Genomic DNA, 25,947 nt, shown 5'->3' on the forward strand with positions numbered 1-25,947 from the left:
TTTAACAAATTTTCTGGACTCACGAATATTCTAACCGATTTAACTATAGTTTTTAGAAACTAAAATCTTTTTAAAAAAAATTAAAGGTTAACTAATTCGGACAAAATTGAATGGAAATCGGTGTGCATAATCAATCCCGATGATGGGAGGCTGGAATCGTCTGTTGTTTCTTCAATATCAGTCATGAAAAATCCTTCGCTTAGACCTTGATTTTCGTCTTGCAATTGAATGTAATCATATTCTTGAATAAAATTATCTTCAATTAAACTGGTGTTATTCAATTCTAGCATTTGAACATCCTCAATTTTAATTTCTTCGGTTGGAATGCCTTGATCGTTTTCGTCTACTATATAAGTTTCGTAAACGGGACGGTAAACTGTATCGGTGTCCTGTGTTTCAGTTTTCACATATTGGAAGTTTTGGTACTGCATCAAATTTTCACGAATCTGGTGATCGTTCAATTGACCAACTTGATTCGGTGGCATTCCAGATCGGTGCGATGATGGCGATGATGCGTTTGATGATAATGATTTGGATGGTGAAGCGGAACCGGCATTAGTTGGCTTGGTTGATGTTTGATTCTCACGCTTCTCCTTCATACGACGATTTTGGAACCAAATCTTCACTTGACGCTCGTTCAACTCCAATTGTTTGGCCATTTCGATGCGAGCTGCACGAGTCAAATATCGAGTGTTCTTGAAAAAGTTTTCAAGTTCGCTCAATTGATCGGCAGTAAAATTGGTGCGGATTCTTTTCGGTTTTCCATTACGACCAAGTTTAACAGGTGGTCTTGCTTCCATTTGTTGGTAAGGTACTTGAACGTGGTCATAGCTTGGCAATTGTGGTGCATCGGCAACCCAATTTTGCTGAAAAAAGAAGAAAAAAATTGAAAATTAGATTAAGCAAAATTAACGAAAATTAAACATTTTCTATTCATGTTTTATCACGTTTCATATTGTTAAAAAAAATAAACAAACTATAACAATACATACCTCATATGGAATGGTGTAGCTGCTTGATGCTGCGGGGTATGAAATTTGTTGAGTTGTAAACATTTTCGGTTGATGGGGTGGTTTTTAAAAATGAAATTCAAAAAATGTGAACTTGTTAACGCTTCAAAAACACCTGAGTGAATGATAAATGCAATACTTTGTCACGTATATTTATACAGGTTCTAGTGACTGAACATCTACTTTTAAGAGGGGATATGCAAAGTGAAATGCAAAATGGTGTTCTCTATACACAAAATGTATGGAGACAAATACATAGACTACAAATGCTCAGTGTGTTTTCTTTACCTGAGTTTTCAATGCAAATTTGCATATATGTGTACAATTGGAAGGAAAGACAGAAGAGCGACGTCGAGATATGTAACCCGACGGACTTTATTCATTTTTATTATTCTTCTTCGCCTCTTTTTCGGTTTATTTCTATTGTCTAATCGATGTTTATTTGGTAATTAATAAGTTTTTCAAAATCTATGTTAGTAACATGGCGGCGCAGTCAATGTATGCAATATGTGTTCCAATGATTACATTTTGTGGTCGCTTACGTCTTAATGATAATATTCAAGGGTCATATGTTTCTTTTAAATATATGTTACGTCTTGTAACGGAGTAAGACAGACCATTTTCAAATTAATGCACTTGTTTGCTTGTGTGAACGACGATATGATTGTCAAAATACAAAATATGAATATTAGGCTCGTGCCCACAAAAATCAATTACACTCTATGCGTCTCTGTGTCTGTCTTTGTCTGTATATACACACCTTACACATGGTTTCGTTCCGGTATCGATTCTTTTTTTCAATCGACATGAAATTGCCCAAACCATCGTCTATACATAATCAAAAAGCCAAATGAACTGATTTTTCCCCTTCATTCTATTCTTGTGCACATTTTGTTTATTCCGGTTTACCTGTTGCGAACATATTAATGGTTATAGTAGATTTATTTATGATCTTAATGAACGTGTGGCTCGCAGTTCTAGCGCCACACTTTCGATGCAACATAAATAAAAATTAGACTTGGCATAATTGTTCGTGTCGAATACTCGAAAATTGTTCAAAGTTCTTTTTCCATGCAATTGGCAAGCGATTACTTTTCATATGTGCACTTGATATTGAGTCATTTTCATTTCTTAAAACGTCTAACACCAATGAATCTAAAGATTTCTTATTAAATATATAGGTTGTCAGATTTTTTTTATGTCGATCCGAATTTGCTCTAATCTCAAAATTGTAAACTGAAAATCCGGCCGAAATTCATTTTTTTAAGCCAAAACATAAATATAGGTCACAGAAAATCTCTGTAATATTTTTCGTTTTCCACAAAAATGACTTGATGTATATTTATATAGTTTTGAAAAAGGGATTTGTCAATATAAAAAAAACCAAACTATTGATGTTATTCTTGAAAAATTGATGAAAATAGTGGGTTTTTTTCTTATCCGGGCATACGAGTCAAGCGATTTTTTGTTCGGGATAAATCCGGGAGTGCCAGATTGCCTTAATATAAAATTATTATTGATATATCCATGACGGTAATGTGCGAGGTAAATTTTACAGGGGGAAGTGATTTTTCGAAAACTACAAATTTCGTTTTGTTTGCTCTTCACTTTTTGGCCAATTCGAAAGAATTTCCCTGAATTTTCTACATTGATGAGCTAAAAAAGGTCTTGACTTTTTGAATGAAAAACCGCAGCAAATTCGAATAATTTCGGCGCAAAATTGTTTATTAATAAAAATCAGACATTAGGCTCGAGCTATGCATATAGCGGCTGCTATTTTATGTGCTATTCATAGGCGCTATTTAATTCGTGTGCTGTGTGTAACACCGAGTAGGAATATCATAGCCTACTATTCTTTTGTACATTTGAATGTGAGTACGAGAGAGATGTAGAAAATAACGCACAAAATGCATAAATGCATTAAAACGAGATAAATAGCGCCTATGAATAGCAGCTATGAAATAGCAGCCGCTATATCCATAGCTCAAACCTAATGTCTGATAAAAATTTTTCTAGAAAAGTCGAGTAGAATCATTTTAATTATTGATAGTTACAAAGCACTCTATAAAAGTATTTATACTTTTTAAAATCTTTATAAAGATTTTTTGAAATGAACAAACCATAAAAAAACATAATATCTATCCAATGAAATCATATGGGATCATAATGGAATACATTTTTCCAAGAATAAAATTTCCTTGATTATGTTAAATTTGAAGTGACAGTTCAAAGTATTACAACATCATGCGAATTGATCGTTGTTTATATGCAAAGTTTGTATCCGACAAATTTTCCTTCATTTAAAGATGCTTTTTACCTAAAAGTAATTATATTAAAATCGAATTTTCGTATCTACGCGAATCAACACAATGAAAAGCATGCTTTAATTTTTAATATTAAACCAAAAACGAAATGATTTATTTTGATCATTCATTCATTCTTTGGGTTTCATAACAAATGTTAAAAAGCCGGTTTGTATACATGTGAAATGAATTTTGGTGTTATTATACTTTGTCACATGTGACTTCACATTTACTACCAAGACTAATCTTTCGCTAGATGGCACTGACTCTCATTCAAATAATTTACTTATATTTCCAAAGATTATTTGAGCTTGAAAAAAACGTCTATTAATTTTTTTTATCCAATAGTTATGTCTATGAACGATAAAAATTGATAAATTACTATTGTTGGCAATTTGATCGTTGAAAAATGAAAATGGCAAAATACTTTTTGCGATTTTAGATTCAACATATGAACAAAATTGCGAAATTCAATATAATATTCAAATTAACTACAACCATAGAATTTCGAGAAAACTCATTCAGATTAATTCAGAAAATCAAAAAATAGTTATGGAATCAATCTAGTTAGAATTTGAACTGACTAGATTATTAAATAACTTACAATATTTGGTGAATTTTATGCACACCACTCGCCCGAACCGAATTCACCACCATACAGAAACGTCAAACATATACTCGATCAAAAATTCGTAAGCAAAGCGTACATTTAACCGTTTACACACATATCCAAAACATATTCGATCGAATGCATTCTTAAGCGATTTAAATGTTTTATTTCATTTGATTTGTGTTTGTTAGTTATATTGTTTTACGTGTTGATTATTGAATTTTCAGAAAAAAAGATCTTTCTAGTGGGAACCGACAAATAAGTCATCGGTAATAGCAAAATAGCAATATGTTTGATGTCATTGCGACGGCAAAGAAAACACAGTGGTTGTCATTTCCCACGCTAAGTTCGAAATACACACATCCACACGTTGGTGATGAGACCGTCGATTTTCAAGTTATTCCTGGCAAAAATTGTTTTGTAGAATTCAATAAAAAATTCGGGTTTGAATTATTGCGCACAATAAACAGCGATGGCAAAGAACAAATTCAACGCATTAAAAAGCGACGAGTGGATGACATATCGTGTGGTGCAATTGCAAAAGTTAATGGTGAAGAGATTGCACTTGGTATGACAACTGGCATCATTCGATTTTTTCATGTAAGAAGCGGTGAATACATGCCGATTAAATTCCAACCGGATCGATTGGGAAACAGTGTAGTTGGCCTGGACTATTCGAACACAAATGAATATTTGGCAGCGGTTTATGATAGTGCTGATATTAATTTATTTGCCCTTAAAACTGGCATGAAAACCGACACATTTAAGTTCAGTGGCAAGTAAGTATTTATTCGTTTTTTTTTTTCTTTTTTATTAATTCTTATTTAATTCTAACCTATTTTTTAAAAACACAGTTCTACGTTAGTACGTTTTCATCCGGTCAGAAAGTTTGCGTTGGCCGTCGGTGCGTATGATGGTTCCATTACTATGTTGGATATTCAAACAAAAAAGAAGCTATTCTTCGAGGAAGCGGCACACGACGCGCCAATTCGAGATATTTCCATGTACGATTCATCGCAAGACTTGTTCGTAACATGTGGATTCGATTGCAGCATCAACGTATTCGATTTACGTGAGTAAAAATTAAAATTAACAATTTCGCTTTTCTCATCGGTCATTCAATTGTTTCATTTGATCTCCTTAAATAGGTAGAAGTCTAAAGGTGCAGCAATACAAACAACCCCATCCAATGTCAACGATTTGCGTGTCGTCATGTGGCACGTTTTTAGTGGCTGGTAATTTGAAAGGAGATGTCATTTCTTATGATTTTCGTTCGATGAAGGAACCGCTTGATACAAAACGAGTACATGATAGTGCAATTGTACGAGTGGCATTCATTCCCAGTGTCACCACAGGTGTAGCAAGTAATACATTTGTCGAAAGCATAGGCTCAAGTCTAGAGACAACAAATGCCACATCACGGCCATCAAGTGGCTGCAGTCCAATGAGTGCATTCGATGTATCGCCTTACAACAATATAATCGAAACGCCAGTAGCCGCAACACCAGCAAGTCGACGTGATAGTTGGTCGGATTTGCTGGCAACAAAGAAGATTCATGACTTTTCAATGGATTCAGTGGCCGAAACACCAACTCGATTGTCCATTTTAGGTGATACACGTTTTGAATCGTCTTCGGACCAACAATCACGACTGTCTATGGATATGACGGTGAGCAGAGATCAAAGTATACCTATGAAAGTGTCAGAAATGAAAGAAAATCAGAGTGGAAAAATGGAAAAACCAGTGATTGAATCAAAACGTCGTCGTTTAACTCATACAACAGTGGCATTGGAAGAGATCGAAGAAGAAGAAGAAGCACTACCCAGAACTGAATCGAGATCTAATAATCAATCCGATGCAAATCCAAAAAAATGGTTGCACACAGTTGATCATAAGCAATTTGCTGACACGTTTGCCGCCTATGTTCAACGAATATACCATGGTAAAGGTGCTGAGAGCCAAATTGGCTTCGGCGAAGAAGGTTAGTATAAAAATGGGGAAAAATCATAAATACACATTAAATAAATTTATTCCATTTCACAGATAAAGAAAATCGTCCGGACAATCATCAATCGAGTCCGAATCCAGCTGATACAGTCGTTGAACCATTGACGGTTACACAAATCCCAAGCTGTAATAACAGCAACGAAATAACCATCGATTCACAGATGCTCAGCGAAATGCTGCGCGACAAATTACGAATACTTGAATTAGAATTTGAGAATCAAATCCGAAATTGGCAAAAGAATGTAATGGATTCCGTTCAAACAAAGATGCGAGAACTCACAACAGATGTACGGTACATTCAAGGTCGTTATTTTCAAAGTGATTTCAATCACCGATTCCGAAATCACTGTGAAATCGAAGACCAACTTGCATTGTACGAAGAAGGAATCGCAGCAATGTTGCATCGAGACACAGTTGATGATCAATGGCCTATTTATGCTAAAGAATCGGAGAATTTGCTGCGCCGGTATCATGAGCAACAACAATTGAATCCGAAATAATAGAATATTTTTTTATAAGATCGTTTGTACAGAGTTTAGAAGCTAAGAAGCTAATTCGTAAGATTTGTAGTAATAAGAATCAAATTCTTGTTTAAGTTTGTATTTTTTTCAAAGAAATGTTTTCATAAGAAAATGTACTTGTTTCGCATTGAATGTAAACAAAATTCAAGGTCAAAGAACCACAAATAACGCTTATATCTTACATCGTGTAAACATCAGTTGTTTTCTAAGCGTGCAAAGAAAAAATTTATTGAATAAAATGTAAAGAATCTCAAATAAAGCCACTTTCATTTTTATATATTTGTATCTGATAACGCTTCATTTATTCAAACTTTCTAAGTGTTTCTTAGTAGAAAAAAATCAGCATCATTTAGCTTGATGGATTTTATAAAGCAGTCGGTAGTCCATTCTAAATGATACATATATCAAATGGTCATTTGAAGAAATGGTCACAATTATAAGTTGGCTAATGGCCATTGGCAAGTGATTACATTTATATCGAAATATATTTTCATATTCGCTTTCCAAACTGAATCTTTTGAAATCATCATTTAATTTCAAAACAATAACGTGTCAATAACAAAAACATCTAACGCATGTGAGGTCATATAAATAATTTTTCGATTTCCAAACAGAATTCGTGATAATAAAACCAAAAAAATGATATTACAAAAATTTCCATTATTTTTTTTTCAAATCATCAATTTCGCTACTCCAGAAAAATCCAAGGCCATATCAATTACTGTTTTTAACCAAAAAGTTCAAAATATGAATAATAATAATTTGTTTCTTGCCTAGAAAATATGTTGACGCATTTGTATATTGAATTTTATCATGTACGTGTTTGTAAAAACATCTGTTGCCAAAAAATGTAAGACGAGAAAAATATATTGTTTTTCAATCAATTTATAAATTTAAATTAAATAAATTCCATAAATTGTTTACTGCTTTTCTTCAAGAAAATTTTTGCAATAAAAATTAAAATGGGTCGAATATCACCGATATTTATCAGTTCCGAATAAACTTTGTTCCAGAAAAAATCAAAAGAAAATGAAATACTTATTCGCTATCATCTTTCTTGCTGCCGCAGTTTTCATGCACACCAGGTAATTTCCATTTGAATCGTTGTGCTGAATAAATGCCACTTATTTTTACTAAAATAGTACTTCAACATAAAAAGAATAAGCAAAAATCAAATATTTTTATGTTGAAGTATGATTTTGGGGTAAATAAAAGATATTTTTTCGCCGATTCATTAAACTGTTAAAAATGTCCAGTTAAAATTAATGATAATTTTTAATGATTAAGCGCAAAACCATCAGATGATGAGCTGACTAAGTAAGTTTTATATATATTATAATTTTTCAATATGATAAAACACTAACACTGAATCTGTCTATTTCAGAGCTAGAAACTTTTTGGAAAGAAGCAATAAAAGTGGTTTAATGCTAGCGATGTAAGTTTATTGTTTCATATTGAGAATAAATCAGAATTTTGATTCTTTTCATTTCGTTTTCAGTTTGAGAAAAAATGGAATTGTCACGTAAGTTTGAGATAAAAGTTTAAATACAAAACTGATAAACATTTATTAATTTAATATTGTTTTCTTTTTGCAGTGATGATACGACCGAAGAAAAGTAAGAATAATTATAATGTGTAAATTTTGTTCAGTCCTAATATTTTGTTTGGATTATTTTTTTAGTGCTGTTAATCGTTTATATGGCTACACTGGGAAGTAAGTGATTATTGCTTTAAAACTGAATGAAATCATGATATTAAATTTTTGATTGTGGTTCACATTTTTAGCAAACTCAAGAATGCATTGAAGCACAGCGAACTATATAAAAATACGAAATTCACTGGTTAATCAGGTTTCTAGTGAGGCCAACTATTCAGGTACACTTTTTATATTGTTAAATTTAATTCGGTCACTCGTTTGTAGAGTATCAATTAATGTCAATGTACCATCAAAAATATTGAAATATTTAAATAAAAATGTTAACATCTGAAAAAAAAGTGTTGAATGATAATTACTCAATATTTCATAATATATATTCAAAAAAAAAAAATCATTAAATTCTCTCTGATGTTGATAAAAACCAGACAATATATTTAGCTGCCGTCATCTGGATATTTCAGCTCATCTGGATGCCGTCAGCAGATGATGCGAAGTGAAAACAATAGAAGTGATTGTTATAGTAATACCAGTATATAACAAGCGTATATACCTATAACAATCAATTCCATTGTTTTCACTTTGTATCATCTGCTGACGATATCCAGATGAGCTGTAATATCCAGATGACGACAGCTAAATATATTGTCTGATAAAAACAATGCATTCCAGCTTATTAAAAAGTTTGAAACTAATTCGTGACTAGAGTCAAAAGAATTATTTCAAGATTTTTTAAATAAATGTCTCCGTGAAAAAGTACTCATTTCGCATCAAATGAATGTTAACAAAATTCAAGGCCAACGAACCACGAATAACTCATCTCTTGCATCGTGCCGTTGATTAGTGTTATCTTATCACCTTATCGTAGAAAGAAATCAGGTGTCAAAGATGTGAATAACATACAAATTGTCGCCAAAGACTAATATTGCAGTTTGGCATGATGAATTTGATAAAGTAGCAGTCAAACGTCTGTTCTAACTGATACACAAATCAAGTACTCTTTATTATACTAAAACGAAAAAATATGGATGCAAATTGTCGGTTAAACAGAGATCGACCACACAAACCACGACGTTTAATAAGCAAACATGGTGAGCGAAATGTGAATTTTGTCAATATACCGGAAAAATCAAAACGATACATTCTGGATCTTGTACACACCATTGTAAGTTTGCCAGTGATACTTATATAAAAGAAAAGTTTAATCTTAAATTGAATTGAGATGATTTAGATTGAAATGCGATGGCGAATCGTCATATGTGCACATTTAATTGCTTCATTTGGATGTTGGTCTGTGTTTGCGGTATTTTGGTATATCATATCATATGCGCACAATGATTTGAATTTCGACAGTCAAAGTGGAGTTTCATTGCATGAAGGTGATATGCCATGTCTCCGAGGGCTTACTAGTTTAACGGATTATTTTCTATATAGCTTTGAGATACAGGTGAAGTAGAGGTTTTTTTGATAAAAGTATCTGAAGTTCAGCTATGACTGATCTTCATTGATTTGAAAATAAATTAATTTCATATTCAAAGTTCCGAATCATTGGATTACTTCAATAAAAGCATTCGAATATTCCATAAACATGTTTCCAATCAATGCTCTCATGACGTCATCTAGAGCTTCAGAAATTCGATAAATAAGAAAAACCAAAACTAAAAAATAGACTTTCAATCAAGTAGACAACTGTCGGCTTTGGTGAGAGATATCCAAACGAAGAGTGCCCGGAAGCTGTTTTTCTTTTCGTTGTACAGATCATATGTGGTATATGTATCGATGGTATTTTGATTGGAATTATTTATGCGAAGCTAACACGACCGCCTCGGAAACCATATGATTTGAAATTCAGCCAAAAGGCAGTAATTTGTCAACGAGAATCAAAGCACTGCCTAATGTTTCGCATTTGTGATCCAAAAGAGACACATTTAATTGGTTCTAGACTGCATGTCGTTTTATATGGAGAAATTACGTAGGCAAATCTCTTTCATTTATGTAGTTTCATTTTCATAGATATAATCACGATATATGTCTTTTAAATTTTTAAATCGAATGTTGTAGATCAAACGACGGTGACACAGTGAATCAATTTCAACACTTGCTTAAGCTACAAGATGATGGACAAGTTCATATCATATTCCCATTGATTATTTGTCACGTGATTGACGATCAAAGTCCGTTGTATACACTTTCGGCTAAGAAATTTCTCGAAAAAAGGTGAACAATTTTTTTTCACATGAATTATGAATATTTTATGATTTATAATATGCATGTTTAACCATAGATTCGAAATTATTGTGACATTCACCGGCGCATCTGCTTCAACTGGCCAAATAACAGAAGATAGAACGTCATATCTATCAAGCGAAATAATATGGGGCCATCGATTTGTAAACATAATAGAATATGATGCACAGAATCAAGAATACTTTGTTGATTATGACAAATTTGAAGTGACGGAAGAGGTAGAATAACGTGTGAACAGATTTTTTGTTTTGTTTTTATTTCGAATATATAAATTATTTTCAGGTTGACACTCCTTTATGCAGTGCACAAAGATTCACGGAAATTACAAAATCAGCGCTAAATTAAAAACTAGAAAATACTTCGATAGAATAGATGTATCTTTAGGTAGATCGTTAAGTTTTATAGTGGTTATTGAAACGTGTAATTACATTGTCAAAGCCTTGGAGAAGTCTGGACTACATCACAACAATACACTATTTCACGAAAAAACATGTTTTATTGTATTTCGAAGCGATTCAACATTTTGGCTTCTTTTTGATCGAAAAAATCCATTTCAGTGCTCGGAATTATTCTCCCCGATGAGTACAAAACTTATTGATGGAACGGAAGGTTTGCGTGAATAAACATCTGAATAGTATATTCAACTTTAAGTGATGATGGCAAATGAAATCGTGGGCGTTCATTAAAACAGCGATGTGAATTAGATAGAATTATAGAGTTTGATCCGAATAGAGTTTGTATTTGCGCTTATTGTGCTCATTAAAATGAATATGCAGGAAAATCTGCTTAAACAATGAGATCATATAAGAGACTCAATCTGGCATGCAGTACATTTATTGCAACAAATCAAGTTAGTTGTATTTCAAAGTCGTGTGAAATGACTGACAACGGTGGCAAGAGCAAAAAAGCTAGATTAGCAGACACATCACATCGAATATCAGGTGATAAAGATAAAAATAAAGGCGTATTAAATAAAATTAAAATATTTGTGTCATAGTAAAAACAAAGACAATTTTTCTCTGCTACTGAATTTGTTTGTAACTAATTGAGTTTGTATTCGGTGAAATAATTCAAGACCCGCAATTTTCGAATGGTTCGGAGCCCAGTCAAAGTATGGAAGTGCATTGTTTGCAAACAGGAAGACGTCCACAAAGGCCAAGACGCGTGATTGATAAATCGGGCGAACGAAATATTAGTTTTTCCAATTTGCCACAACGGTCGAAGCGATACATTCAGGATTTTGTTACGACAATTGTTAGTTTCATTTTTATCTTGACAAATTCATCAATTGATATTAATTGCAATTCAACGTTTGTAGATTGAGACCCGTTGGCGTATCGTTATATCGGCATATCTTTTTATAGCTTTCGGCTGTTGGATCATCTTCGCAATGGCTTGGTATTTGATTTCTTATGCACACAATGATTTAGAGTTTGACGTTGAAAGTGGAAATCCATTGCACGAAGGTGATATGCCGTGCGTTGAGGGTGCAACGAACTATGTCGAATTTTTTCTTCTTAGTTTTGAAATACAGGTAATATGAGCATCAAACCAAATTCAGCCAATAAATATCGAAAATATTTTATTGTAGACAACCATCGGTTTTGGCGAGAGATTCCCGAACGAAGAGTGTCCGGAGGCTGTATTTTTATTTGTAGCACAAATTGTATTTGGCATTGCCATTGATGGCACATTGATTGGTATCATTTATGCAAAATTAACACGGCCATCACGCAAGCCATATGATCTTAAATTTAGCCGGAAGGCAGTAATTTGCCAACGAGACTCAAAGCACTGCCTAATGTTTCGAGTTTGTGATCCAAACGAAATTCATATAATTGATTCCAGAGTGCAAGCATGTTTATTTGGCGAAATTTCGTGAGAAAATATTGTTTTTTCGAGCTGATATGGCGTTATCATACATAATATCTTTCTAGATCGAATAATGGTGATATATTAAATCAGTTTCAATATCCACTGAAACTTCAAGACAATGGTCGTGTTCACATCATTATGCCAGTGATCGTTTGTCATGTAATTGATCGTAAAAGTCCACTGTATAATCTCTCTGCTCCACAGTTTTTAGAGAAAAGGTAAAAAAAGCACCATGTAACTTCACCATTGATGCGATTTTAAGTTATTTATTTACAGATTTGAAATAATTGTTACGTTCACTGGTGCATCAGCATCGACTGGACAAACAACAGAAGAACGTACATCGTATTTGTCACGTGAAATTGCATGGGGTCATCGATTTGTCAATATGACGGAATATAAGGCAGAAAGTGAAAAGTATTTTGTTGATTATGATAAATTTGATGTGATTGAAGAGGTAAACAATTTCAAAATAATTATCTGTTTCACTTGAATCGATCGTATGTTGAATTAATTTTAGGTTGATACACCGCTATGTAGTGCGCAACGATTCGATGAAATCAGCGAAAAGGTGAAAAATCATTTTCGCAAAGATAGCCATTCCAGTAATATCTAACAAATGTATCAATAACTAAAAATTACACAAAATTCCAAAACTAAAATCGAAAGAAATAAGGATATTCGCAAAGGTATTATTATTCAACGGCAATTTAAAAAAAAAAATAATTCAAAAAATGTTATTTAAAAATGATAAAACAAAAGATACACCGTAAAGTTGTTTATTATTTTTCATATTCACATATATTCGTAGATGTAAACAAAACGCCGAATTGAATTAGTGTTGCCATCGTCCATACAATGTGCGCGCCCAATAAATTTGACATTTGTATGACTGAACGTTTTGGTGTTGAATGCATTTTGCACTTTTATTCCATAGCCATATTCACCGAGTTGTTGGTGTGCTTGTCAAACTCACTACACTGTCAATGGAAAGTCTCCTCACAGTGTAAATGAAACATCTACACACGACAACATCTAGAGTGTGAGAAAAAAGTTTTAGCTGCAAAAACAAAAATGGCGTGTACATGTACATCTTGAATAGTATTTTCGGGTCGCATAATATTTAATAATATTTACGTGAAAAAAATCGTTTATTAAATGCAATAAAACCGTTGTATGTTTACACAAACGTTGAAATTCGTATATTTAATTTGTTTTCAAGCCAATTGTTTTGGTTTAAGTTTAAATTTGGTGTGCCACAATTAAGTTTCGAAATCCTTTGGCCAAAGAGAGAAAGAGAAAAATCAATTTTCTTTGGTATAGAATTAAATCGGCGGTTTGGTAAATGAAATAAAAATTACACTGCATCGAACATTCAAAGCAATAAAATATAATTTGAAAGATTGTGAAAAAAAATCACCAAGTGAAACGGTGCCTATAGCTAGGGAAAAGAAATTCAATGCGTATGGCAAGGGAGAGTAAATAGAATAGAGACATACGTCAGTGGTACGACGGACCATATAATATGACAGCAATTTTCAATCATCGCAATGCATGTGTTTTGTAAAGTGAGATTTGTATGTAACAATTGTGCACTAGGCTAAATTTTGTTTCAAAAAAAAAAAATAAGAAAAAAAGACAATTGATTATATTATGGCGCCCATAATGTGTGAATTATTAAGTTCTTGATTTTCCGTATTCGTTGGTGTCGATTTATATGAAGTGACATTCGTTGTTTACGCCTCAGTGGAATTGAGCAATAGTAGAAAGAAAAATCGCGAAAAAGAAGAAAAAAAAAACAAAATTTGAACAAATGAAAAGTGACAAAACCATGGAAAAATCGAGCAGCAAAGCCGAATTTGATTCGGTGGAGTTCGAAAAACGTTTAAGCAATTTAAAAGACACACAAGATAGCATACAGGCGCTATCAGCGTGGTGTCTTCAAAACCGTACTCATCACAAAAAAATCGTTACGAGCTGGTTGCTTGTACTCAAACAGGGTAAGATCAAATGCACACAAACAAAATCCGGCCAAAAAATCATTATGGCAACATTTATCAATTTGATCAATAACACGATAAACATAAATCGGGGTCATAATATCTAATATTTGAATTTAATTTTGATGGTTTCATTTTATTTTTAGTCAAAGTTGAGCATCGCTTGACTTTGTTTTATTTAGCCAACGATGTAATTCAGTACAGCAAACGAAAAAATTATGAATTTGTCGAAAGTTGGGGTACGGCATTACAAAGGGCCACCACAATGGTTAGGTATGTATAATGTGTGGTTGCATCGCATTAAAATTTACAATTTATTGATGTTTTATTGTCTTTTTTTCGTTTGCAGGGAAGAAAAAGTCAAACATAAAATTGAGCGAATATTTCGAATATGGGAACAGCGAGCCATTTACAATGAAGAATTCTTGTCCGATTTACGTGGATTGCTGAGTATAAATCCAGCGAAAAAACCGCCGCCAACTGAAAATGACGATGAACAAGCGACTATTACGGTGGCAAATGTTAAAAATTGCATTAAATTGGAAAAAGAAACTGATCGAAGTTTTAAAGCTTTGCCAAAAGCACCATTATGTGATAAAGACTCAATTACCCAATTGAAAGGTATTTTTTTTCTTGCTTGTTGCACATTTGTTTTTGAATAAAAATGATTAAAACGTCTTTGAATTGCCGCCATTGTATGTAGATCGAAGTCAAGTTGAGGAATTGGAAAAGGAAATTATTGAGAGACGTGTTAAATTGGAGCATTATATAAAAGCATTATCGAATGAAATCAAAGCTCGAACCACATTGATTTCAGTTTTGGATCAAGCCGATGCATTCTATCACAATCAACGGGGTGAGGTTAAGGTGGTCGCAACAGCCTATCGAAACTATGGCAACAGCATTAAAACGATGAAACGAAGATTGGAAGATCTGACCAAGACATTGCCAAGCCCAATACCATCGCCCGATATAAATGCACCATCACCGGGTCCACAAGATAATGACTTTGTATTGCCGGGAGAGAAGAATTTCAATCAGGTTCGTTTGATTTATTAATAAATCGATATATGGTTATTTTTTATGGAGTTTTAACGCCACATTCATTTGTAGAATTCTTTCAACGCACAAACCAATCGAATGATGGGTTACATGGATGGTGGACGTTTGCCGTTTGATATCAACGATTTTTCGGCGTCGAGTCCAAAAGGAAACGAAGCACATATTCAGGTGATCGATTCAACGTCAAAGGATAATGATATAGATGATTTCTTCAAAACTCTAATGCATGATACATACACACCGGCAATACCACCACAACCAGTGCCTGCCGTTGGATCATCAAATTATTATGGATCCGCATTTCCATCGCAACAAACAAGCACCTACGAATTCGGTCAATATGAAAATACATCCACAACAAATTTGTTCAGTGGTGATGCAAACAATTCGTCATACAATCAATCGTATTCGAGTACATTTAATGCACCAATCGCACAACCGCCGCTGCCACCCTCAACCAATCAACAGGATAATTGGGAAATGGATATGTCATGGAATGCCAATCAAGAGTCAAATTTCAATCAGTCAATGGATGCACCCAGATCACCACCACATTACGAACGTAAAGGCATCAATACAAATGTCATTGAATACATTGAACCGGGTGTAAATGATTCACATATAGCCGGTGCCGGCGATGTCGATCATCGACAATTAATATTGCCAATGAATGGATTGAGTGCACTCGGGGCAAAGGATCGTGGTCGTCTCAGTGATGTTGATCACCGGAATTTAATTTCATTAACTGGTTCGCCAAAACTCACCGATAAAGATGCAAACGGTTCACAAATCGATTCAATGGTAATTTATTTGTAATATTTATTTATAATCTGCAGCATTTATTATTGTTGTTGTTTTTAAATGTATGTGTCCGATTCTATTCAATATTTCTATCATTAATTCTACAGAGAAATAATGCGCCAGACTCAAAGCTATTGCCGCCTCCCTCACCGCCGGCTATGCTTTTATCATCGAACATAAATACGTCAGACACAGGTAAAATGAACGCTTCGCTATTGCGATTTCAAAATACACCTTTACAACAGCATTCACATGCTAAAGGTACTTTTCATAATGATCGGACTGTCCTAGACATAAATAGAACAATTAAATAATTGATATCTCTTGAAAGTATCACCGCCATTATTATATATTGCGTAGCGATACTTTAAAAGAGTTTGACCGAAATTCAACCGAATCATGACGAAAATAAAATTGTCTATTTTCAGCTTCACAAAATCGTTCGCCATCTAAAGCACATAACGGACGTGACAATACAGAGAGCATTGACATGGAGATGTCAGACGAAGATTTCGATACAATTCCAGACTTTCAGAGTAATTATTCATTTGTGTTTCAAACCAAAATCTTGTTTCGGTAATAATTTCTGATATTCTAGATAAATCAGTGGATGATTTGCAAACGTCAAACATTAACACGCGATCAGAGGGTTTATTGGGTGCAGCTCCAAATTCGTACACATCACCAGTCGACTCAAAGCGGCAAAATCCATTTCGATCAAATGCTCAAGATGTCTTGCATTCACTGCAACCACCTCAAATGTTGCTGCATTCAAATCTACCGATGCCAAGACCTGGTCCACGTCCATTGCTAGACATACCAACCGGTTTCAACAATACACGACCACCATTTCTTGGCCATCATAATTCACTGATGCCTGATATCGATGCCAATTCACCAAATCAACCGCCACAAAATCCATTCTTATTGAACAATCCACGCGTCCTTTCACCGCATCAAACGCATTCACCACAAATGAATTATCGCAACAATAATCAATCGATTCGTGGAAATTCACCGTATTTTAGAAATCAAAAAGGTCCAATGCGTGGCGGTTATCGTCCAAATTTCCGTGGAGGAAATCGAAATTGGTAATTAATTAAACAAAAAAACAAAAAACAATTGCTGAAAACAAAATACCACACACTCGAATTGAAACAAAATAAAATGCATTGCAAAACAACCGAGCAGCGCTCATAATGGCTATTGAATGAATTTTAAAATACAGAGAAAAACCAAAAAAAAAAGCCATTGGAAATCACAGGAACAAATGAAATAAAGATGTAATTTTTATTACAATTATCTGATGACAAATAATGGATTAGCTAAGTCACCACATACCACGCCACACATTTGAATCGATTGAAATATGTAATGAAACTTTTATTTTGTCCCACATATCAACATTTTGAATTGTTGATAGCGTTGACACTTTTTTTGAGGGTAGAATAAGCAAAGAGAACGAAAAAAAAAAAAACAAAACAAAAAATAAACTCTAAGCATGAAGTGGTTTATTATTTTTCTTCTTGAGTTTACAAACTGAAAATAACGAATAAAAATATATATTAAATTATTTGTAAGAAAATTCACATCTTGCAATTAACATTATTATGCTAACTCAGAAACACACGTGTCACACACACACACACATTCGCATATATTATTTGATGTCGGCCACCATATACAACATTCGCTTTCGTTGTACACCACCCAGTCTCATCTCATCTCTCGCTTGATAACATTCATTTTGTTGATGAAGAAAAAAAGAACTTTTTTTTTTAGATTCTAAGTATGTCACAACTCCATTGTCGGAGTTATTTAACTGTTAACGAAGACACTATTATCGATTTTAAATTAAGAATTGTTTAAAGACATTTCCCTCAAATTGAGTTGAAAGAAAAGCCACCACAACCCTCTCCTCCCCAAAAAAAAAAAAAACAAAAACAAAATTGTATGAAGAAAACAAAAATCAAAATGTAAATTAAACAAATAAATTATGTGAATTATTTGCATAAATCCATTTAGGTACAATGCGTTCAAAGGCTATAACTGTCCTCATTCACAAATAAATCTATGGATACGGACGTCGAATGATATTGTGAAGTTTACAGAGAAAAAAAAACTATAAATTCGATTAACGATACATACATAAATTTAGTTAAGACTTGTTAGTCTTTAAATTTGGATCTGCGATTCGATGCTATTAATCGAATGAAGAAAAAAAAGAAAAGAAAAACCAATTAAATCAGTGCTAAATAAAGAAATTTTATTCTTTTTGACTCTTTCCTTTGATCTCAATACACGCCATTCTACCTGAGCACATCATTCCGCTAATTTTCTTTGATTCTTTTTTTCTCTCTCGATTTTAATCGTTTTGTTTTCCAAAATTAATTTTATTTTCAAACAAACAAAAAAACAATTATCCAAACGATTTTTTTTTCTCATTTCGTTACACTCCATACATTTTATTTGTGTTTTTCTTGCCTTATGAAAAAAAAATCATTTTACCGATCCATACAGTTATGTGGTTTTGCGGACAGAAGAGCTAACTCTTGTCTCTAGTTCTTATCGTTTGATGTATGTTTTTATTTTCAAAATAGTTAAATATTGCTGTGATTTATCGACTCGCTTGAAAAACATGGAAAAATTGCTGTAAATTGCCTTAGGTTAACAACATATTTTCATTTGGACATTTTCATAAACCAATTAATTTATATTATCGAATAGTTGTAATCAGAACAAAACAAAACAAAAAGCAAAATTAGGGAAACAAATTTTTGATCATTTTCTAGTGCTAGTAGTATACTCTTCTCTCTGTGTGTTTATAATTGTCAAACAATTTTTTCCATATGATTAAAATTGAATTATTATTCGTGTTTGAATGTTTCTGCATTTGCATTATTACGTACATTTGATTTACGGCATTCTATCGAGCATTCCAGTATCGAGTTCGTTCAACAAGTACACCGAATCAATCTATGTTGATCGTGGAATGTTGACGAATTTAATTCAAATTGGTCGATATCAATCGGAAGTGAGTGTACAATTTTAAAAATATTTCATTTTGTGGGCGTATGTAAGGGTTGATATAATCGCGATATTATTGTATCCATTAAATTACGATTTTACTGAAAATTGTTTTCAGTTTTACGCCGTACATCAAGTTGAAAGCATCTCAATCAAAATAAAATAAAATTATTTCATAGAAATAGAAAGCAGAAATTATTTCAAACAAAATGAAAAAATTGCTCATTGTTGCTTTGTTATTCCATTATTTGTCGAATGGTAAAAAAAAAGATGTGATTGTATTGTAAAAGCCGAATACCAAAGGAAAATTTAGTTTAAAAAAAAAAAAAAAAAAAAAAAACAAAATTGACAAAAGACTTTTTTTTTAAATAATATTTAAGATAAATTTCGACTGTGATTTTAGATTTAAAAAAAAGAAGAAAATAAGAAAAAGACAATGAAATTAAATAAAATTTAACGATTTTGTATGTGATTGTAATTTTTCTTGACATTTTTAAATTTCATTTTGTGGCGTAGGAGCTGAGGCCATTGACTGTAATGTTGAGCCAAAAAACAAAGAAGGACAGCTTCGAAAACATCTGTTTTGTGAGTATGATCGAGATAATCGGCCAACAACGAAGGACGGACCCATTGTTATCAGATTCAAAATGATCATCAAAGGTTTCTCATTTAGCGATGTTGATGGAAAATTAATTGTGTCGACATGGTTGGCAATGGTATGTTTTACACTTGGTTGGTTTGATTTGTTTCTATGATACATTGAATTCGTTTCAGAGTTGGATGGACGAGCATTTGAAATGGGATCAAAATGCCTTTGGAAATTTATCATCGATCACTCAATCCAGTCAAACAATTTGGTATCCAGATTTGGCTTTGTATAATAGGTATTTTGTTTTTCTCTCACAATATATCACAAAGAATAAATGATAATGATTGAGTGATCGATGATAAATGTTATTTATTTTATTTTGTCATCAGTGATGTAGCTTCGGCAACTGATGAATCGTGCAAGGATGCAAATTGTGTGATTTCATCGACTGGTTCTGTTTCATGCATTCCTCCATGTTCCCATACCGCAAAATGTTCACCAAATTATAATCGTTGGCCATTCGATGTACAAAATTGTACGCTACACATTGGCACCTGGGTGAATTCGGGTGAAGAAATCGATTATAGAGTATTGAAAACAATTTTAACCGAAGACCAACTCTCCTCGCAAGATATGCAATGGAAATTGATTCGTGCGACATACAAACGAAATCCAGGCAATTTCACCGATAGTAAACAAACATATCCGTCGCTAACATTTTCGTTTTTAATGGAACGTCATTCAGCCAGTCATTCGGTTATCATTTTCGTTCCGGCTCTCAGTATGTGTTGCATTTTAGCTACGCTGATGGAATTTAACGTTGATTGAATGATTAATAACGATGTCAATGTTTGTACCATTTTAGCATTTGTTCTGTTGAATTTGATATCATTATGGGTGGATTCTCAGAGTAATCGTCGAATCATTTTGCTGGCATTGAGTTTATTGGGACATTTACTTTACATGCAACATTTATTCTGGGCCTTACCCGCAAATGGCGATACAGTACCCGATTTATGTAGGTATTTTAAAGATAAAGATACTCACACACGCATGATTTTAGATACATCATAATTGTGTAAGAATCTGAACAAGATACTGTGCATCATAGCTTCATTCTGCGCGGTGTTTAATTCATTGATAAAAAACTCAAAGAAATAGCATTCATACATATGATGAAACAATAAAAAAAAACTAAACGTGGCATTAACAATTAGAGATAGGTGGAGAAGTAATACGGCTTGTAATAATCATATTTCAAGAGACATTAATTCTAATTTACGCCGAACTCCCGGCATAAATTCATTCATCATCCAAAAAAGCACAAGAAATCAATCGAAAATTGTGACACAAAAACAAAAAAAAAACGTCATTGACACAAAAAGCACTCATTTTCTCCACATTGAAAGAAATATTGTAATTTATAAATATTTAACAAAAATTAATTGCGGTTGCTCTTGTTTTTCTACTCATAAAATATATTATCGCATGATATTTATATTGTTTGCTCGTAATGAATTAAAATGGTGAATACACCAATAACACATACATCGGCGACGTCTAATCTGAACGTTTTGCGATTCACAAGCGAGAAACGTCATTCGCATTGTAAACAAACGTCAACTGTCACATTCAAGCATTGTTTTTTTAATTCATTGTGATTTCGGTTCAAATTACAGGTTCGGACGTTCAAGCTTTCTTTTTTGTTGTTGTTTCTAATGAAAGAGATAAATTGAGCGATTTTGGCTTAAATTTCAATTGAATTACATTTTCGAACGTTCGAACTTTGTTTTTGTTGTTGTTTTTTCTCATTCGTTGCGATTTTATTTTAAAGCACTGTCCGGCGAGTCACATATTACCAAAGCACTGTCCGACGAGTCACATATTACCGGGGATTTAGCTCAGTGGTATGAACATACCAATAATACGACATCGGTGATGAATATATCGGCGACCTTAAAACGTTATAGCTTTAAGTTAACATTCAGCAACGGGGGTATAGCTCAGTGGGTAGAGTGTCCGCTTCGCATGCGGAAAGTCAAGGGTTCGAACCCCTTTACCTCCACTTCATATTTTTTTTTATTCATTTTTTTTTTTTATTCATTACTTTATTTATTTCAAAATTCCATGATTTCAAAGTCTAAATTTCATTCAAATTATTTAATTAATTCCATTTAAAGAACCAGATGCTCAGAGACAAGACACTTACACTGTCAGTCATATACAACAACAATACCATTGGTTACAATAGGCTGAAATCGTCAATGTAGTACATATATGTATGTTTGGCCGCCGGTTTCTTTAATATTTTCTTTTTTCAAATGTTGATTTTTTGTTACTTACATTAAATTACTCCAATCCTTCTTTTCGTTTAAATTGGTTCGGTGTTCTTGGTCCATAAAACACTATATGCGACCTTTTAACCAATAAATTTAACGTTTGGAATTTCAAAGTTTAACTTTAAATAATTCCATTTGACAATTTTTTTTATTTCAAATGTTTGTTCTTTGTTACTTAATTCTCCATTAATTTTTTATTTAAAGTTCGGTGTTCTTGGTTCAGAAAACAATATCCGCGACCTTCTCACCAATAAATTTAACGTTTGGAATTTCAAAGTTTAATTTTAAATAATTCTATTTGACAATTTTTTTTATTTTTTATTTCAAAAGTTTGTTCTATGTTACCTAATTCTCCATTAATTTTTTTATTTAAAGTTCGGTGTTTTTGTTCAGAAAACAATATCCGTGACCTTTTCACCAATAAATTTAACATTTTTGAATGTATATATAAAATAATATACCAATAATTATTTTTGTTTTGTTTTAGTGATCTATTTCCGTGATTCGTTGTTGCTAACAGTTGCATTGATAATAAATACAATTATCGTGCAGGGAATGATGTCGTGTAATATGCAAATACCTGAGTGGGTTGACAAGACTACAACATATGTGGCAAGCAATCGTGCTGGTCAACTGTTCTTGTCCAAACATCTTGTTACAGCGGTAATGACATCAGATATTTGAGATTATCATCTTTCTATTTTGTCTTTATAAATGATTTTCATTAAAATTCGTCCATATAGAAATTTGGTATGCCGCTGGATACGAGTGACGATGATGTTAACTTGGTTGAGTCGCAAGCCAATGAGAAGGACACCAAAAAAATGGAGAAGCAATTGTGGCAGAAATTTGGAAACATTATTGATCGTGGACTATTTGTTGCTTTATGCATTGTTTATTTCATTATGATGCTTGGTCTATTGCCAGAGAACTTTTTGGATGAGAAAAATCCAAGCTCAGTCGAAATCATCGGCTATTAAACCGCAAATTGATCCAAATTAACCCTCCTGCACACAGTACATATTAAGAACAGATCAATACGGTATGGGTCACTCAGGCCCTCCATACAAATTGTTTTTATTCGATGAAAATAAAAAGCGAGTTGAATAAATTGAAATACAAATAAAAATTATTGAAACAAATGTAGAAAAATTAATTCGATTTTGAAGAATCAGTTTTATTCCAAATTGTTTAGACAAAACAGCCAAGTTTGAATGCTCACCGCAAACGTTTTTGTTACATTTACTACTTCATGTTTTTGTTTTTCGACCGAGTGAAGCTTCGATGATGGTTTTTCAACGACTTCTGGTACAATCAAATGTTGGCGAACCTGATTCAAAACTGACTGATGTTCTGCGACGAGTAGATCTGCGAGCAATTTGATCGTAAACCGATGATTCAGACAGTTCAAGTAGAAACTTTTTACGCTGAAATTCGTATTGTTCGTGTCGTAAATCTTCTTCAGTTTCAAACGCTGCAATTTCATTTTCATGCAATGATTCTTCCATTGCACGGCGAATTTCATTTTCGGTCAATCGGTGGAGATGAACTGAAGCCTCCATTGTAACGGTTTCCTAAAGAGTTAAAAATATTTGTCTTACTTATATGTGTGTACTATACAAATACTCGACCAATAATACACAATGCCTACCGATGTACTTGTACTAAATTCAACTCAATAAATTATGGAAATTTATATTGCGAATTCAACAAAAATTCTTCCACTAAACTGTAAAATTTTCGAAAACAATCGGAAATATTGAAAAAATAATAAATTAAAAAATATTGCGGTTATCATAACCTCACTTTATTACTTTGACACATTTCATAAATCGCACCTTAACATCGGAAAATCATATTAAAATTATTCAACAAAAAATATTCGGTGCTTTAAATACGATCAGCCCTTTAAAAATGATATTGACGTCAGATATTAAATTGCAATTGATCAAAACACTCGTATTACCAATTTTTGATTACATGGATATTGTCTATCACAATTACGGAATTCATGGCACAAACAATGATAGTGATAAATTGGAAAGGTTGCAAAATATTTGTATAAGATTTGTTTTAAATGTTGATCGTCGAGAGCACATAACATCTCACAGAAATTCATTAAATTTAATGAAATTATATGATCGACGCACGCTACATATCGCAAACATGATTCATAAAATAATTAATAATAATGCACCACCATATCTAAATAATTTAATCAACATCAATACAAATAATACTCGCTCAGAAAATAAATTAATTGTTAAAAAACCCAATACTAATTTCCAAAAAACATCATTTTTTATAAGTGGACCAACAACTTGGAATAAAATTTCTGAAGAAATACGCTCTATTGAATCTCATGATCTCTTTAAATCAAAATATGTAGCTGAAATATATAAATGTTATGAGCAATTGATTTAGTATTATATCAGAATTTATTTATTACTTTTCCGCACACTAATGTAAGGTGAAAAGTATTGTAATCGGTCAAAATTTTGAAAACTTCAGAAACATGTTTTCTGGACGTTTCTGAGGTCAGCGAACCCGAATCAGGCCGTTTTGAGCATAGTTTATGTTAATCTGTACGTCGTACGTTGTACGTCGTACGCAAAATTTGTTAGCAAGATTGCGCTCATCGTAGAAACTTAATTCAAAATCTGACTTTACAGGATGATTGGGGGTCCCGAGGAATAGAAATCATTAGCTTTTGAGCGACTTTGGTTGATGGGAAAAAATGTCATGCCTGGAGTGATACCTATGAAAAAGAGTCCAATTTTCGTCCAAAAGTCATACTTAATGTGGACTTAAACATTCAAAAATATGTATTGGGGGGTTTTTTGGCACGAGAAAACCGAATCTGAGGTTATTTTTGAGATACAATCAATTTTTAAAACAGTTTCCTTGAAAAAATCACAAAAAAAAATGAATTTTTGTATGGGAGCCATGCCTGTATGCTACCTTAATGACGTGAAACTTTGCACAGTCTATTTTTTACACAAAAAAATAACATTCTGAAAGTTTGAAGAGATTTCAATCAAAATTAGGGGTACCTCCCATACAAAATTTTCAATTTTTGGCTCAAAAACGAATATTTTGCATGGGAGGTACTCTTAATTTTGGTTAAAATTTCTCCAAACCTTCCGAATGTTATTTTTTTGTGAGTTATGAAAAGTGTTTCAAAAATAATTTCTATGGCAAAATTAACGTCAGACATATTTTTTAATACAGTTTCCTTGTAAAAGTCACAAAAAAATTGAATTTTTGTATGGGAGCCATGCCTGTATGATACTTTAATGACGTGAAACTTTGCACAGACTATTTTTTACACAAAATAATAACATTCTGAAAGTTTGAAGAGATTTCGATCAAAGTTAGGGGTACCTTCCATACAAAATTTTAAATTTTTGGCTCAAAAACGAATATTTTGTATGGGAGGTACCCTTAATTTTGGTTGAAATTTCTCCAAACCCTACGAATGTTATTTTTTTGTGAAAAAATAACCTGTGCAAAGTTTCACACCATTAATATAGCATACAGACATGGCTCCCATACAAAGATCCAAATCTTTTGTGACTTTAGTTATGGAAAGTGTTTCAAAAATAATTTTTATGGCAAAATTAACGTCAGACATATTTTTTATAGTATTTTGTTAGAAAATAGAATACTTTCAAATGTCGTACAAATGGGTTCATCATGAAAGTGTGAAAAAAAATTTCTCGGGTACTTCTGCTATTAAATTAAAAAATATTTCGTTGCCAAAGTTGAAACATATTCTTTGGTTTCGAACTTTACGACGCTTGAAAGGCTTGAAAAATCGAACAAATATTATTTTGAACTTTCTTAATAAAATACGCAACTACCACAGTGCGGAAAAGTTCGTCTTACTCCCGTAAGACTT

The 25,947-nt window shown here is 32.8% G+C and overlaps 6 protein-coding genes and 1 non-coding gene across 9 annotated transcripts; 6 read left to right on the top strand and 1 right to left on the bottom strand.

The window, feature by feature from the left end:
* Positions 1–6: 6 nt before the first annotated feature.
* LOC116338191 (homeobox protein ceh-36-like) lies at positions 7–10,841 on the bottom strand. The gene is made up of 3 exons (XM_031763300.1): positions 10,782–10,841; positions 993–1,125; positions 7–866 (listed from the first exon to the last, which is right to left on the bottom strand). The coding sequence occupies exons 2-3, from the start codon at positions 1,053–1,055 to the stop codon at positions 81–83; spliced, it is 849 nt and encodes a 282-aa protein (XP_031619160.1). The 5' UTR covers positions 1,056–1,125; positions 10,782–10,841; the 3' UTR covers positions 7–80.
* On the top strand, positions 4,022–6,731 carry LOC116338189. The gene is made up of 4 exons (XM_031763297.1): positions 4,022–4,702; positions 4,778–4,995; positions 5,072–5,905; positions 5,968–6,731. Exons 1-4 carry the CDS (start codon positions 4,212–4,214, stop codon positions 6,429–6,431), a joined length of 2,007 nt encoding a protein of 668 aa, XP_031619157.1. The 5' UTR covers positions 4,022–4,211; the 3' UTR covers positions 6,432–6,731.
* On the top strand, positions 9,062–10,738 carry LOC116338190 (ATP-sensitive inward rectifier potassium channel 8-like). The gene is made up of 6 exons (XM_031763298.1): positions 9,062–9,271; positions 9,338–9,553; positions 9,792–10,078; positions 10,168–10,323; positions 10,391–10,571; positions 10,636–10,738. Exons 1-6 carry the CDS (start codon positions 9,131–9,133, stop codon positions 10,696–10,698), a joined length of 1,044 nt encoding a protein of 347 aa, XP_031619158.1. The 5' UTR covers positions 9,062–9,130; the 3' UTR covers positions 10,699–10,738.
* A 195-nt stretch (positions 10,842–11,036) lies between the features above and the next one.
* On the top strand, positions 11,037–13,138 carry LOC116337914 (ATP-sensitive inward rectifier potassium channel 11-like). 2 transcript variants are annotated; one of them, XR_004200835.1, is made up of 8 exons: positions 11,037–11,294; positions 11,429–11,607; positions 11,672–11,887; positions 11,945–12,231; positions 12,291–12,446; positions 12,505–12,685; positions 12,749–12,917; positions 13,040–13,138. XR_004200835.1 is itself a non-coding variant. In XM_031762877.1 (7 exons), the coding sequence occupies exons 1-7, from the start codon at positions 11,147–11,149 to the stop codon at positions 12,842–12,844; spliced, it is 1,263 nt and encodes a 420-aa protein (XP_031618737.1). In that variant the 5' UTR covers positions 11,037–11,146; the 3' UTR covers positions 12,845–12,983. The 2 variants fall into 2 exon arrangements, 1 of the variants encoding a protein (XP_031618737.1); XM_031762877.1 differs by lacking the exon at positions 13,040–13,138 and having other exon boundaries at positions 12,749–12,983.
* Positions 13,139–13,349: 211 nt separating this feature from the next.
* On the top strand, positions 13,350–19,747 carry LOC116337913 (regulation of nuclear pre-mRNA domain-containing protein 2). Of its 2 annotated transcripts, none has more exons than XM_031762875.1 (9): positions 13,350–14,228; positions 14,375–14,501; positions 14,578–14,849; positions 14,932–15,269; positions 15,342–16,091; positions 16,199–16,352; positions 16,520–16,627; positions 16,690–17,182; positions 19,635–19,747. In XM_031762875.1, the coding sequence occupies exons 1-9, from the start codon at positions 14,042–14,044 to the stop codon at positions 19,639–19,641; spliced, it is 2,436 nt and encodes an 811-aa protein (XP_031618735.1). In that variant the 5' UTR covers positions 13,350–14,041; the 3' UTR covers positions 19,642–19,747. The 2 variants fall into 2 exon arrangements, with proteins under 2 accessions (XP_031618735.1, XP_031618736.1); XM_031762876.1 differs by having other exon boundaries at positions 13,358–14,228; positions 16,199–16,286.
* Positions 19,748–19,765: 18 nt separating this feature from the next.
* On the top strand, positions 19,766–23,188 carry LOC116338262 (neuronal acetylcholine receptor subunit non-alpha-3-like). The gene is made up of 7 exons (XM_031763393.1): positions 19,766–19,834; positions 19,893–20,002; positions 20,097–20,488; positions 20,573–20,725; positions 21,542–21,751; positions 22,534–22,709; positions 22,790–23,188. Exons 1-7 carry the CDS (start codon positions 19,766–19,768, stop codon positions 23,024–23,026), a joined length of 1,347 nt encoding a protein of 448 aa, XP_031619253.1. The 3' UTR covers positions 23,027–23,188.
* Positions 21,700–21,772, top strand: Trnaa-cgc. Its single transcript has one exon. It is a non-coding gene; the product is annotated as a tRNA-Ala (tRNA).
* Positions 23,189–25,947: the final 2,759 nt, after the last annotated feature.

Source organism: Contarinia nasturtii, unplaced genomic scaffold (genome assembly GCF_009176525.2).
Source record: "Contarinia nasturtii isolate CC-2019 unplaced genomic scaffold, AAFC_CNas_1.1 Cnas_scaffold_350, whole genome shotgun sequence".
NCBI classification, from domain to species: domain Eukaryota; kingdom Metazoa; phylum Arthropoda; class Insecta; order Diptera; family Cecidomyiidae; genus Contarinia; species Contarinia nasturtii.